General features: G+C 44.2%; 1 protein-coding gene across 6 annotated transcripts in view; it reads right to left on the reverse strand.

The window, feature by feature from the left end:
* KCNMA1 (potassium calcium-activated channel subfamily M alpha 1) overlaps nucleotides 1-16,407 on the reverse strand; it is a 1,447,720-nt gene that overhangs the window by 521,600 nt on the left and 909,713 nt on the right. For all 6 annotated transcript variants that reach the window (XM_085608566.1, XM_085608564.1, XM_085608561.1 and 3 more), the window contains exons 12-14: nucleotides 9,103-9,185; nucleotides 8,344-8,413; nucleotides 5,059-5,214 (exon numbers count right to left, since the gene is read on the reverse strand). In XM_085608566.1, the coding sequence (XP_085464692.1) occupies nucleotides 5,059-5,214; nucleotides 8,344-8,413; nucleotides 9,103-9,185 (309 nt within the window). The remainder of the gene's footprint in view (nucleotides 1-5,058; nucleotides 5,215-8,343; nucleotides 8,414-9,102; nucleotides 9,186-16,407) is intronic.

Below are 16,407 nucleotides of genomic sequence, written 5' to 3' on the forward strand. Positions count from 1 at the left end.
CAACTACAAAGTCCAGTAGGACTTAAGTATAATAATCTATGTTATATGTACCTAGACAATATCTGTGTGATCTTTCAATTTAGTATCTCAAGATTACAATGGTATTACAACAGCAAGCTCAGATCCCAACCGCTGCTCACCAATGTGAGAAGTTGGCCTGATGTATGATGTCACTAGTTATAGTGTACACCTTATATCAGTCCAAATACCCTTATGGTGATTGGTTGTAAAGTCAACCTTATAGACCAGCTATCCTAGTGGTAGCATGGACAAGAGCAGTCTTAGGCTAAACTCTGAATGGCATGTGAAGCCAGCTGTGATACCATATATAATCCCTTGAATACCAAATGAAAGGACACCACAACAGATATATATATAAAATAAAGTGTATTTATTCTAAGCAAACCCTCAGCACTCTTTATGAGTTTAGAGGTAAGTACAACACAGTCTTATTAATGCATACAGTAAGTCACACAGGTAAGTAATACAGTTAGGCCCTAGGGGCCACGCAAACCATATACTAAGTAAGTGGTATAAGAACCACTGTCACGGAAATAGAATAGGCCTAGGCCTAGGGAATCGCTGGGGCTACACTACACTAGCGTTAGTTAGGGAGTGGGAGGCCCACGGGATTCGTGTGCAGAGTGGAAACACTCACGCGTAATGCGTAAAAGTCAATAGCAATGTTACAGTTTAGAAATAGATAGATTTAGGACACTTCCGGAGTAGCTAGGAAGTTGAGACTTGAAAACTAGACACTAGGATAGTCACTATCCTGATGAGCACCGGAGTACCCAAGTTACCTAGCCCACAGGCTGCGGGTGCATAGGGGTGAAGATGCGTCGTTTTCGTCGTCGACTCCTATGGATGCCTGAAGAAAGATGCTGACAGGCAGTCAGTGAAGAGTGTCCGGTGGATCCCAAGGCTGGGATCAAGAAGAGAAGAAACCTGCAAGCAGAGGGGACAGAGTCAAGGTCACTAGCCAGTGACCACGTGGAACCAGGAAGGAACCAGGCGATGTCGTGAAGAGTTGCAGGTGAAGGTGAAGCTTGTCGCTGCAGCCAGGAGGACCAGGAAGCGTCGAGGACAACCAGGACCAGGAGGCGAGCTGTCCCACGAAGGCTCTTACTGTCGGCGGCGTCGAAGTTGGACTAGGACTCACCAAGCCTTGGCAAGCGGAACCCACGAAGAACAAGGGACCTGCTTCTGGTGCAGACCAGGAAGGTCTGGGGTGCTTCTTCTTTGCAGAGAAGCGGGAGCCAGTCTGGAGGAGCCAAACCAGCGCAGAAGATTTCAGGGAGCGTCGTCACAGAGGCCACTAGCCAGCGGGCAAGCAACCGGACAGACGCGGCAAGCAGGAAAATGCTGAAGGGCCCCACGCAGGACTCGTGGAGTGTGGGGGGCTGGTCTTCGGTGCAGATGGTGCTTGGGGTTGGGGCTTCTCAATCCCCGGTGCACAACTTCGAGGGTACCTCAGAAGCTGCGCTGTAAGTTACTAGCCACTTTTCCCAGGTAGCCGGTCCCACGTCGCTCGTCGCCTCCACGGATCTCAGCTCTGCTGCAGATGTGGATGAGGGTCGGAGAAGTCTGGAAATCAAGGCTCTGGTCGGGCTCTGCAGTCGGTTCCTCGTCGAACGTTTCACAAAGCAAAGGGTAGTCACTTGATGGTGCCTGTTTGCACAGGGTAGCCACTCCTTGGCTACAAGGGAGATTCTTCAGTCTTCTTCTTTCGTCGAATGTCGAAGGTCCAGAGTTTCTGTTCAGTTTTGCAGGTTCAGGATAATCTAAAGTCTTGAGGCCCAACTCCCACTCTTATACTAATCTGGGGGGCTGGGATACCTGCTAGGTCACGCCTTATGGGTGGGACCTGGGAGGGGGTGGTTACACCCACTTCCCTTTGTCCAGTTTCGCGCCAGAGCTGGGGCTGGAGTGCCCCAGCGCCGGTTTGAACTGGACTATGCAAGGAACACCTTGTGTGCCCCAGGCATGTCTCATTCCTTTCAGCCCACCCTGCCCCAATACACTAAAGGCTGTCTGGGGAGGTGCTAGCACCTCCCCAAGCAGGAAACCTATTGTCCAGGCCTCCCTGGCTGGGATCACTCCCAGCTGCAGGAGGTCAGACTTGTGTCGTGGCAGCAGCATCCATTTTGTGATGCTGAGGCTTTGGTCAGAGGCTAACAGTTGAAGTATGATTTTAACATGTCTTTCCCTCTAGAAGGGGGGAATAATATTCTCATGTCCAGAAATGGCATGGGGGTATTATTCCCGAGTGTTAGACACCTTACACGACATGTTTTGATAAAGCCAAACCATAGTTACCATAACCGTCTAAGATTATAAGGTACTTTAAGAGTATATGGTAGGCTATATCATAGAACAGCTATAAGGACATGGTTCCGAAAGCTGCAGACAGGCTCAGCTCATGCTAGAGCACCATCTCACATGTTACCAAGCACTCTGCCTCCAGGATTGTCAAGGCCTGCCATAGGAGTGACTGATAGGTACACATGTGTCTATATGTAAGTTAGGTATAGGAATACTACACCTAAGCAAGGGGTGATTACACGACCTTGCCCCAGCTGAGTGATCAGCCAGTTGTGTCAAAATGGAAGGCCAGGCCAGGGGTGGCACAATACATGCTGCAGCCCCTTGTAGGCCTAGGGTACACCTATGCCCTGGGTACCTAGGGTACACTGTACAGGGGCCAATAAGGTGATCCTATCCAAATGGGTTATGCACCTAAAGTACATAGTATTAATTTAGAGAGAGACCAGCAGGGCTGTGGGTCTGATTAGCAGGCCCACAGCCACATATAAGTCGTAAACCAGTAAAGCAAAAGCAAAAAGTGGGGGTGAACATAGAAAGCAGACCCTACTCTCCTACAGAGTGTTTGTGTAATGAGTTATTACTTCTGTTCGTTTGCCAATCCAAATCAAGGGAAAAGACAACAAATATTAGAAAAATAAGAAGTTAGATATTATATCTCTCCTCTTATATGACTACAGAAAAGAAAGAGTTAACAATAACTAGAACGCTCAGTATTAGAATTTCTGTTTAGTCCTATCTCTGCTATTCCACCTGCCTTTTAGGAAGATTTGGTGTCCCTTTAGAAACGTGGGAGAACTGTGGTAGTATTCAGTAGCCATCAGGACAGTGGCCTGTGTCCCTGGCACTACAGACCTCAGCAAATTCTAAAAGCCCTCGATATGAGAATTTGGTGTCTCCAGACATGGAATAAGAAGAATCAGCTGCTAAAGCAGACACTTGGCATGGGACAGAAATGTACTCTGTCTCCTATACATTGCAATAGATGCAGATCACGGCACTGTTGTCTGGACGGCTTGCTGCGAGATTCTCACGACAGGGGCAAGGGGTCCAGGGGAGAAAACAGCTTTTGCATGAACTGTTTAGAGTTTTCAGCAAACGGATAACGTAAACTGTTGCAATTTGGAGAAGATGGTCATTATGTAACCACTTCTTACTGAAACATTTTGGGCGCATAGTGTTAACAGGGAATTTGTCCAAGAAAGTCTACTTTGGTTGCAATTTTTAGTTCTGTAGAAGGAAATTCGTGCGCCCTTGCACACCCTTAGCTTGGAGCATTCGCTCATGCAAAAGGGCTTCAGAGGCAGTTTTGGCTTTCCGGGGCAATAGGAGACAGCTGGAGCCCTATAGAGTGGATACAGCTGAGACAGTGATATTTACTTAAAAAGTTCAACAATTCTAGCACATGTTGAGGATCTTGCGATATTCAGTAAGTCCCTAAATACCCTGTTTTTCTAGGGCTCCAGGCTTCACAAGTCCTTGGTAGCTGTTTTGCTTTGGTCTACCATGACTCATGACTCATGATTTCATAACTGATTGAAAACAACAGTTGTGCTGCATAAGTCAGTGATTGCCAATAATCTTGAAACAAATTAGGATGCAAGGTCCAAACCCACAATGCGAAAAAAGGTAGGCAGCCTGCAGCGGGGGCACAGAAGAAAGACCTAAAATATATGGTAGGCAGACCATAATGTGAGGAGAGAGGAGCCTGTGCAGTGGCTGCTTGGCTCAGCCTGAGCTGGGATCCTGCCGGCTGCTTGGCGTCAGCGTAAATGCTATCCTGAATAGGATAAGAGTTTATTGAGAAACTCAACACTGCTAATATATGGCTAATAACAATGTGCATCTATCATAGGGAGTGGATACATAAGATGAAAGGGGGGAGGGCACATTGGGAAATGGACGAGCGGCGCATTTAGAGTGCCGGCTGAATGGCTATACTTCGCTGCTGTGGCATGATGAATCAAATTATGTTTTTACACTGGAGAGACAGTTTTCTTGAGAGAAATGAAAGTGGTGCATTGATTCTAATTTTACCTCTAATGGATTAGATTAACTATGTACTTTATCGATAAATCTAAATCTTCTAGTGTGAGAACAATCACACTAATTTAACAATCAAAATTAATTTGAGGAGAAATATAAATGTTTTGTCTTGCCACAACTGCACTAGCATTATCACTGTACCTCATATTAACATCCAAAGGGCCCAGAAGTACTTTTTATAGTGAGGAATGCACATTTTTCAACTGAATACACAAACATCATAATTAGGCTAGCATTGAAAAATGTTTTTACATTTAATTTTAAATCTTTAACTGCACTGTTATGAGATCACAAATCTTTTAGTATAAACAGTCAAATGTTTTTTTGAATACTCTGATATTCTCTAAAATGGCTGTTAACAGTACTGTACTGTTAGGGTTACAGACCTAGTGAGTTTGACTTTTCAGCACCACTGTTAAGACTTCAGTTTAGTCTCTTAAAACACCCATCTTGGGAGACTGTAACTCATATATTCAACACAAAAAACATTGATGGTAGAGAGCATTTTGCCCAAAAACCTTTAAAAAGAAAAGCCTTCAGTAATCTTGCAATGACCATTGAATTTCCAAATGCAAATTCAGGAAAGAAACTACTGCACAGAATGAGAATGTAGGCTGAACAAATAACAAAATATCTTAGCAAGACTCTAGAGGCAGCTGCAGTTTTCCAGCTTACACCAGATCTTACCTTTATGAATGACCTCATGGAGAAGAGGTTAGCAAGCATGGTTGAGAGTCCTTGCGCCAAGCAGCTCTGGGCTATGAATCCCAGCTTCAGCTCCGCCAAGCAGATAGCATCGTCACCCTCCTTCCAGTTCCAGCTTGGGATGTTCAGCAAATGGGCCTGGAGAAAAGAGTCCATGAGCGCCGTTAGAGCCACAGGTTAGAAATGACACTGCTTACACACAGTCCCCCAGATGAACACATGGTCTTCGTCTGCTGCATTTAAACAACAACACCAGTTGCCATGATCATGATACTATATAGAATGATAACAGAAGAGTCCTGTTGGGATGCACCGACTCTCCTTCAAAACTGGGCTTGTTGGATGGCAGGTTCATGGCAGCTCTTCTAGGCCAGACCAACCGTAAAACATTTGCAGGAGAGAAAATAAAGCAACTGGCATAAAAATTTCAAAAGTCAAGGCTGCTTCTAATACGTCTTATTGACCTATTTCTTTGAACAACCAAAATGCAAATTATTCTCATGAACTTTAGACAAAAGGTTGTATGTATTCATGGGTATCCCAGTATATGGAAAGGGGGATTGTTCCAGGAACGTTCCTGGCAGTGGAACTGACAGCAATAATCAACTATGTGGCATCAGAGTCTCTTACCATGTCCAAAATAACCAGAAATAAAGAACAAGCATTTGATTGCGCCCAATGGGCGATACATATCAGAGAATGTCATGGCAAAGACAATGGTCCACAACCAACTAATAGAAGATATTATCCTGAAGATTGGCATAAGTCAAATATCTACTCTGTATTATTGACATTTGATCTGTTTTTAGAGCACTACACACAAGCAATAGGACAGGATGAGCAAATTGAACTGTTCAAAGCAGATTATGGCCTCTCAAATATACCCCATCAAATGACATGGCAGTGGTAAAATGAGATCTTGGTCCAGCTTATAAGGCCCTGATGAGACTAGCAGAAATGAGGGGTCTACTCTGCATACATGAAACAGAAATCAAAAACAAAAATGATTACGTAAAATAAACAATCCAATAGCAAACCAAAGAAACAGATTCACAGGCATATTTACAAGAGAATGGCAGAGAGCGGTGTTAAGCTAAAACATCTAATGGTGCGTTCCGCCATTCCGAAAATGCAGGGATGTGCTGTATTCATAAGAATGCGGTGCACACCTGAGTGTCCCCTAGGGCTAAATTTACCTGCCTAGCGCTAACGCAGGCACCCTTGCACCAAAGCTTTATGCAGCACACATAGAAGTTGAAACTCGTCATTTTTAAATAATTGTTTATGTACAGGAAGGGACACCTTCCTGCACATGAACAATCACTGGTGGCGATTTGGTGTTTCTATGAGTGCTGCAGAATGCAAACAGCAGAAACAAGGAGAAATTATTAACTTCTCCTCGTTTCGCCAGGTTGACACTAGGTTTTCCCTGCCCATGCCGCTGTGGGCAGGGAAATGTCTATGTACCGGGAATGGGATTTCTAGGACATAGCTTGTGAGCCATGCCCGTAGGATAGTCTCCCAGGTGCCATTAATGGCTCAGGGAGAGGGGCCGCATGCCCCCCATGTGTTTCTTACATTTTTGCCCCCGAGTGAGGTCTCGGTGGCCTTTTGAGGCTCAAGGAGGGCGGCAGCGTGGGCCGTCCCCCAATTTAGCAAAGTTTTTGCCATGGGTTGAGCTCCCCGGAGACTTCTGAGGCTCGGGGAAGGAGGACCACAAGGCCCGTCCCTTTTTGTTACCTTTGGGCCTGGGGTTGGGCTTTCTGCCGGGCCCTTAGAGGTTCGGGGAGGGGGCGGGGAGCACAGCCCCCCATCCCCATATAAAGACATTTCTGGCCAAAGGTTGGGCTCACCAGGGTGTCAGGAGGGCTCGGTAAGCGCCCCCCCCTCCCAATATAAAGCAATTTTATCTCTGGGGATAGGCTCCCCAGGGTCACTGCAGGGTCAGAGAGGGGGCCACGCAGCCCCCCACCCTTTAAGAACACAGCCCCAGGGGTGGGCTTCCCAGGGCTTACAGTTAATAAATGTGCCTCTGATGCCATTTTTTAAAAAAAATCTTGCAAGAATCTTTTGCTGATTTCTTTCTTTTTGACCCCAGGGCGGGTCTCTCTGTATCCCCCCAAGGGGCCTAAGGAGTAAGGGTATCCCTACCCTGCCGCCTTATATTATTATTTTTTTAACTTCAGGACAGGGGACTAAGTCCGAGAGTCCTGTAACTGCTGCCAGCAACATTTTTCTCATGTTTCTGATCAGCCAATCAGAGAGCTTGAACTCCTGCTTGAGTGAGATGACCCAAAGGAAATACAGCTCCCTGGGCCAATCAGAGAGCTCTATTTTTAAATTGGCGCTCCCACAAGAGTCTCTCAAGATTCTCACAGACCCAACCGTCCAGATATACAGTTATGTTTGTCCCTTAATTTTTCCAAAACTGAACTGATTTACACCAAATCACAAAAACCAGAATCTGTGGTGTAATTCAGTTTTTGCTGTAATCATGTCTAAAGAAGTCTATGAAAAATGCATGGATATCTATCTATCTATCTATCTATCTATCTATCTATCTATCTATCTATCTATCTATCTATCTATCTATCTATCTATCTATCTATCTATCTATCTATCTATCTATCTATCTATCTATCTATCTATCTATCTATCTATATATACACACACACACACACACACAAACACACGCACACACCCACACGTATATGTTTCTGTAATATCCTTGAGCTTTTTTGTTGTGAAGTAGGTGAGTATGCATCTGGAATAATTTCCCAAGACCGGAGAGATTCCAACTTTCATAATTTTTGTCATTTTTGTGCAACACCCCAACCACAATTAACTGACCTGAACTGCTTATGCTTGTGATGGGAGCTGAAGAGTGTTCTGCTACAAATGGGATTCCTGGCTCTCTAACCTACAAGGTTGCAAGAACGATACGGCAGAAAGAAAACTCGATTTTTGTGCGAGGGCTGATAAATAAACAGGGCAGAAAGCAGTCTAGAGTAGCCTGGTGGCAGACTACTGCAAGTACAAGAACTCCCCACAGCATATCACATGAACAATGCAACGTAACATCAGCCGAAATGCTGAGAGATGTCTGGCACGATACAAACACATTAATATGCTGATGAATTGCACTAGAAGCACCATGCAAACCATGAGACTGGTACTTCGAAAATGATCAAACCAGAGGTGCAGCAGATATGGATGCAGGATTGTGGTTCTATTTGGTGTGTGGAGTCACCTGCATGACCTACTTACCTTGTTGTGATACTGCAACATTTGGGTGATGATTCGTATCTTTGGATGGTAGTTCTTGATTGAAATAACTCTACAAAAAAAAGAAGGGGATTTAAATGTTTGGCTTGATGGAAGACCTAAAAAAATTATAATTTCTTAGTAGCATATATATTAATTGCAGCACAAACTAAAGAAGGGTATTTGCATCAAAATCCTCATCATCAGTGTCCCTGTGAGTATAAACATAAAATAAGCTTGATATGACCACCACATAGGCAAATACTCCTTCAAAGGAGTGACTAGCAGCGTCAGCTCCCCCGTTATGGCGGAAGGGCATTGCCTCACCTGCTGCGAGCTCAGCAGGCACACACCTTAATAAAATTATAGTAAATACCATTTTATTTTGGTCGCAAGCTCGCCCTGTTTCAACGTGAGGACAGCGGGTGGGGCTGTTTCGTGCAATCGCATGATTACTGCAGCCCCTGCCAGTGCACATGTCAATCTGACACATGCACTTTAGCCTGCACAATTCCTGGGCTGAGAAACAGCCAAGGGATTGCAGCCACAGACCCCCAGCAGCAAAATGAGTGCTGTTTTAGCCTGCAGCTCCAGGATTGATTGGAATCATGTTGTACAAGGGAGGAAGTCCTTGCCTTTCCTGCTGCCTGCAGACGTCACCGCTGAGGAGAGAGACATCAGACATGTCTGGTGAATTTTTGGTCATCGCGCCCCACCATATTTTAATGTTGCCGGCCACCAATAGTGACGAGACAAGCTCACCTCATGATATTTGAGGCATCTTCGGCATCGGGGTCTGCACAATACTTGTTTGCGAGGATTAGACAGGCATCTGCTGACTCGATCTGAGGAGACAGTGAAATAATTTGGTAATAATTAGAACATGTTTAGTTAATGCAGTAGTTAGTAAAGGATGAACAAAGTATAGGCAAGAGGAATGTAGAAGTAACAGTAATTGATAAAGCATAATTTGCTTGCTAATCAACATGGCACTTAGACTCATACAAATGTAAGAACAACATCAAATCAATCATCTCTGCTTGTACCCAACAGAATTCACACCTCATAACAGAGTTATGCGTAAGCGCAACTGCTTATAGAGAGAAGAGTGATGATGAATTCTCCACAATCAATGTCTTTGAATTATCCATTGGAACACAAGCAACTCTGAACTGAAAGAGACCTCGATAACAACAGAAGACTCTTCCTATGACATCTTCCAGAAACTGAGGGAAAGACAGAAACAGCTTGCAGAAGTGTACAGTTCCAACACAAGTTCGTACAGCATACTGGTTTAGCTTATTATGAAACTTTGCAAGTTTGCAAGCTCCATACAGGCATCTTCCCACTTGATTTTGAGAATCTGCTAGGGCTTTTGGCGGGACCCTATTTCACAGCAAAGTGCAGAGGGTGATCTCATATCTACCAGTGGCGGCTCGTGCATTTTAAAAGTGGTAAGGCAGAAAGCTTTGTGTTAAATATTACGTGTGAGCGAGCTTTAATCGAAATGCCCCTCTCCCTGCACTCACACACCACTCACTCTGAACTCACAGATGCACCACTCACCCGGAGCTCACAGACACATCACTCACCCAGAGCTCACAGACAGACCACTCACCCAGAACTCACAGACACACCATTCAAGCTGCCCTCACACAGACACAACACCCAGGCTGCACTCACACAGAAACATCACTCACCTGGAACTCACACAGACACATCACTCTCCCTTTGCTCTGCTTACTCTGCACTCACAGATGCACACTGCTTTGCTCGCCCTACAGTCACCAAAGCATACCACTCCTCCTGCACTCACAAAGGCACACCACTCACCCAGTGCATTCACACAACTCACCCCTCATTCACTAAATTATTCACACCCCAGATTATGCACACAAGTGTAAATTTCACAGATTATCTCACTTCGTTATAGACATCCAGAGTATGCCCACTTATACTCATTCTAGGACTTTTCCCTCATTATATGCTTCCTGGGCATCACTATGCACACAGGTCCTCAGTTTCCAGTAATCTCACCTTATGATTCAGCACTACAGCATGCATAATAGCAGTCTACAATTTTTCGAATATCATACCTCGTGATATACGGCCAGAGCTTGTACACTTGTGATCATTCTAGAATTCATTCTAGAATGTCCCTCACTATACACTTCCAGGGTAGCACCATGCATACTGGTCTTCAGTATCTCACCTGATGCCACTCAACAGCATAAACACTGATCATTCCTTTGCAGGCGCGCAACACCCATTGGGCTCACCGGGCTTCAGCCCCCCCATCATGTGTGTCAGCCCGGCTGAGACAGCCTCGCGGGCTGGCGTCCGTCTAATTGCAGCCGCACCCGAGTACTTCACAGGTCTTTAAAAGACCATTTACTCGTTAATGAGGCTTTTGTTGTGTTTTCAGCCCTTCTTACAGCCAATCTGCCTATGGCTGGAAGACTTGGCACCCCCGAAATCTTTTTCAGCCCCCCCAAAATCTTTTTCAGCCCCCCCTCGAAATTTGGCTCTAGTTGCTCGCCTGTTCCTTTGTAATATCCCGTGGCACTGATCAACTTTACAACATGCACGCTGGGCCTCGGTTTGTAATATCTCTTGCGATGACACCGATTCTACTCAGCTGTATGAAGATTAATTCTCAGTTTGTAGCAGCTCACCCGGTAACAGAGTACAGCTCTGCAGCATGTGTCGCGCAATAACCACTCCACGCTGATTAATTTAGCGTAAAAGGCCATTTATTAGGACAGGGTTGTACAACATACCATAAACATCAAACCCTCCAACAATCCCAACTTCATGCCTCTCATTCCTCCATTCACTCCCACACTCCAATTACTCCTTCTCACATCCCCCAGCGACCTCCTCACTTATCCCATTCGCAAACCTTTTAAACCTTGCCTAGGACCCCACCCCTTAACCTTGCCTAGGACCCCACCCCTTAACCCTAATACATCACCCTGTCCTGATCCCGCGCGAATACCCCAGGCGAAGACTGGTCTGCCGACCTTACTTCCCCTGGGGGCCGCACTCCGGCCCGCGGTTCGCAATATCTCCATGCGTGACACGGATACAACTGCACATCGTTCACGAAGTACACACTTTTTCCAATTTATAAGCCTGCCATGCACGCCATTTTCATGATATCTTTTTGCTATTTGAAGCGTTGAGCTTTCACAGCATTGATGTTTGGTTTGCATTGTTCGAGAGATTCTCTAAATCAAAGTGGCACTGACGTCAAAGATTATTCAGCCTTTATGTTTATTATTACGTCAGCCTCTATTAATCGGGGAGGCTGATTTCAAAGATGCGCAACAATCTTAGTTTCGTTTATTACATCGCACATCACTTACAACCGGCATTGTATTTATTAGAACTTTTTACTGAGCTAAAAGTTAACTCGACAAAGTGCAGGGACACTTAAACAGCTTAAATTGGCTATGGGCTCTTTTTCTATCTTTTTATGTTGCAGCACTTTGTGTTCAGCGGTCACCCTACTTTTGGAACACTTCAGCAAGCCTCTCATAATAACCTCACAAAGCACAGAAACACCTGTTTCCCTTTCCGAGTCACAGATAAAACAGTCTTCACGCCCTATGTTTATCCTTACATCTTGGTTTACTCAGTGCGCAACTGATATTATACTTAAGCCAGCGGCAGCGCCCTCATTAAATCCTCACTAATCACAGGGATACAAGTTCCATTCCCAAGTTAGTAATAGAAATTTGAAAAGCGCTCATTTGTTACCCTTGCTAGAATTCTATTCAACTGGTGTTACGCTGCAGAGGCTCGAGTCAAGATCCAAGTAAGAACAGGAAGCAAAAGCCTCCAGGAACGATTAGGAAGTGAAACATGAAAATCCCGCCTTGTAGTCCAATAGGCTCACAGTATCAAGGGTGCGCCAGTCAGAGAAGAGGCGGGATCCTAGAATGATGTTCTTAACCTCTTCCATGCTCATGACGTCTCCCGGCCGTCATGAGTCACGATGGGCGTGTGCGGACGATGGCCGGGAGATGTCATGACCACGCCCAGGAATGGAATGTCCAGCACTGCGGCAGCGCTGCGGCGGAATTTGCGCCGCAGCGAAGAGGTTAACTATGTAACAGATACGGGCGAGCCGAGTGCTCGACCGAAGTCCTGGCAAAACTGCTGCTTTAGGCAGCACCTGATTGCCCTTACCTCTGCCTCACAGACTCACACTGCACATGTGGGATTTGGGCGATATTGACGTCGTCCACCTCGCATGCGCAGCGTGTTTGTACACAGCTGTGCTGCACTGCTAATTCTAGACTGGCAGTATATGTGCCTCAGACCAGTCTTTCAATCTCCTTCGCCTTCCTCCAAGATTGGTGGGGCTCCGCCCCTTACACCCTCATGCAGGAACCGCCCCTGCTTACTACTAAGTAGGTGGAGTTGGGATCCTTCTCAGTAAATCCATGACTAGAATCACTTTTTCAACTACATCCTCGGCCTGATGCATTTTTGAATGCCATCCCACACAAGTCATTTCCCAGGTCAAAAATAAAATGGTGGCCCTATACACGACTGATGATCCCCAATCAGGGCAAAACTAATCTTGAGTTGCGTGTGTGCCGGTTCCGAGTGTACCTGGCTTGGCAGTTTGGGCAGGACTGTTCCTATTGGTACAGAACCAAGGTTGATTTGCAAATAGCTGGGTCCCATCTGAGGTGGTAGGGCGAGCCAAATGATAATGGACTGTGGTGCAGTCCTGAGCAATTGCCAGGGGCTGAGATTATTTCAAGCATTTCACTCATTGCTATTTTGTTTACTTCAGTCTGACGCCCAAAGTGGGATGGTTATGCCCAGACGTGGATTCCCTGGAAACCTTGAGGAACATTCTCAGTCTTAGCTTCTTTAATCCCAGAAAAAACAGGAGGGTCGCACAATGGCTAGGCACTCCACCAGTTGGAATTTATAAATGTGGTCATTGTTCTGTCTGCCCCCACACTTTGGATAAGATCAAAAGTTTTAGATACAACACACAAACAGAGTATAAGATTAATTCATTCATGAATTGCAATACCAAATTTATGGTATATTGTATTGTCTGTGTGTGTAAGAACATCTATGTGGGCAGCACAATCAGACCGGTGAAAGAGAGGATACAGGACGACATAAGGGCCATTAGAAACGGATCACAAGTTATCCCCTAGCGGTACATTTCAATGCAGTGCATGTCCCGGCTGAATTGTCCTGTGTGAAATTTCATGGGCTTGAGACAATTATGGATAATCCAAGTTGAGTTGGCAAAGTTCACTGCCTACGTAAACTAGAGGCTTCTTGATCTGTAAATTGAGAACAGTAGATCATGGGCTCAACATGGATAAGGAAATGTATGTATTTCTGAGGGATTGAGTATTCTGTTGGGGTTAAACATTACTTTCCCTCGGTTCACACGAAGAAATTAGAACAATCAGATAAGGATTGGGTTCACAGATGTACATGTCTCCCAATATGTATACAGTATATTACACTAGTGTGATATAAATGTTGAGTTGCACTACACATATTCGATACCAGATGCTGATATCTAATCTGACCTTAATGAGCCTGTATGTTTCCTTGAAGTATATATTGGTTTGATAATACCTGTGTCCTGCAAGAACAGTACTATGGTGTGTGGTGCTGTCTTACTGTGAATAATTGCTTTATGTAAATAACTGGTATATATATTACAATTTGGTTCTTGAACTTATAATGTTTATCAGTGATTTGCAAAGAACTATCTCTCCCTCTCACCTTTTATTTGGGGCTGACTCTCTGATCATGCTTTCTTGCACTCTCTTTTTTAAGTGCTATGTCACCTATAGGTTGTGCTGTTAGGATCACACTTTGATTTTTTAAATCACATTGGTTCCAGAAGCGACTACCCGTATTTATTATTGTAGCTGAATTATACACCTGTCCAATTTTTGCATCTAAACACTTATATTCTAGATGCAATCTTCATAGCTGACTTGAGTGTGTTGCTATATATTAGTATAACGAATACTACCATTTTTGTGCCAAGAACTACTTGCGTTCATATTTCTAACGCAATCATTGTTAGGGTTTTTTAAGGTCTTGAATACACTGGAGTTCAGGTATGTTTACTGCTTTTAACAAATTTCTTTACTTGAGACAGTGTTCTTTACTAACGTGCTGTCATTCACCACCTTGTGAAACTACAATAATGGCTAATGCGACTTCGTAACAGGCGCATTACGCAAACACCCTCCGTTATGTTACTGATGCTCAAGAGACGCGTCTTGTTACTTATGTGGCGCTTCTCCATGGCGGCTGCATTAACCTTTCAGGATGGGAGCTGGAAACTAAGTTGCATTGGGTAAGTCGTTATACAATTGACCTATTCTATATTTGCAGGGGGCTGCCAACATGTTTATGAGGTATTATTCTCACAGCTTACTGCCGTTACGTTTCAGATCTCGACTGATGTCCGTTACGCTTAGAGGCTCGACATTTTGGCTTTCTTTATCATAACGACTTTTCCAGTCACCTGTTTCACTATTAAGTAAGTTTTAAATATGAGTATATCTGATAGTATTAATTACTTGGAGCTCATTTCAGTTTCTATCGTTTGATTATGGCAATACTTTTTCACTTTTGTTAACATTCATTGTCTATGGAGTACGTATTAGGGATACTCAAGCAACTGCTTTTTAGTTCTTGGCACAGGTATTTTACTGTTTGTTTGCGTTTTTTTCTTTTCGGACTCCAGCTAATTACTGAGGCTTTATCGAGTACAGCCATCCATAGTAGTTGGGCTGATGTATTGGTAGACTCACTACAGGTTATCGTTTTAGAAACTAGAGGATCCCCTTTTATTGTATCAAAAAATTCTGAAGCATAGCAATTGCTAGTCTTAAGAGGGGTGTATAGAAGACACATCCCTCACTGTTCATATGTGTCTTTCTTTTAGCGACTACTCGGGTACATTGCGACTTTCAGATTTGTATCGAAATTGCCACACACCTTTGATCCTTCGCATTGGAGAAGACGAGGGTGTTTTTGATGATATTCCTACATTCAGATATCAATTTAAGGTAATTGCAGAACACATTTTCCTCTCTTTTTCTCTTTTCTTTGTTTCTCCTTATCTAACATGCATAAGTAGGCTCTTAATAGGTAGAACTCACATGGGTGTTTGGTTGGACTATGGTTCACTTCTTTCATATTAGTTACACGTAGTTGATTTTATGATCTTGTTATGTTGGTTTACTTTTTGAACACCGATAGTTTCTCTTTTTTACATATTGATTCCTTCACTTTTGTTCGGATCCTTCCATTTTCTGGCACCTTTTCCATTGTGCAGTTTCCACTTTTCCAGTAATGGAGTGTTTGACTTTGGAAGATTGTAGTAAAAATCCCCTCTTGTATTGATATCAAACAACTTGTCATACTGTTTTGTCAACAGCCTTGAGAAAGTTGTCTAACAACAAAACACGTGTCGACTGTGTATTTGCTACAACTACGTGTCAACATTTTCGAAACTGATCCACTTATGACCAAGATTACTCAAAATTGATTATTTCATCTTTTGCTGAGTTTGGAATTAAATACATTACTGGCTTATGTAAGTCAGTTGGAACTTTTTTGTGCTGTGCTCTGTTGTTCAAATTTCAGTGGATACCCTGCTCACTATTGACCTGCAGCCAATTTTCACTAGATTGACGAGCCCCAATCAGGGTGAAACCGGTATTGTGTTGCTTATGATCGGGTTTGGAGAGGGCCTGTCCTGGCAGTTTGGGCTGAGATGCAGCCCGAGTAATTACCAGTGTCTGAGATCAATTCAAGCTTTCCACCCATCACTGTTTTGTTTACGTCGGTTCTCTCTTCACCAGGCACAACTGTTCAACAATGGTTGCTCTGGGCAAATGATTTTGCATCATATTTCCGATCTAAAATCACCACTATTTGAGAACCTCTTGCAATCCTTATTGCTATCTAATCTATCATTACCAGGCAGGCTGATTGTCCCAAGAAATTCCTGAATGAGGATTTGGCCCTGATCAATGGCAAGAGTTATGGGAC

This window comes from Triturus cristatus, chromosome 1_2, assembly GCF_964204655.1.
Source record: "Triturus cristatus chromosome 1_2, aTriCri1.1, whole genome shotgun sequence".
NCBI lineage: Eukaryota > Metazoa > Chordata > Amphibia > Caudata > Salamandridae > Triturus > Triturus cristatus.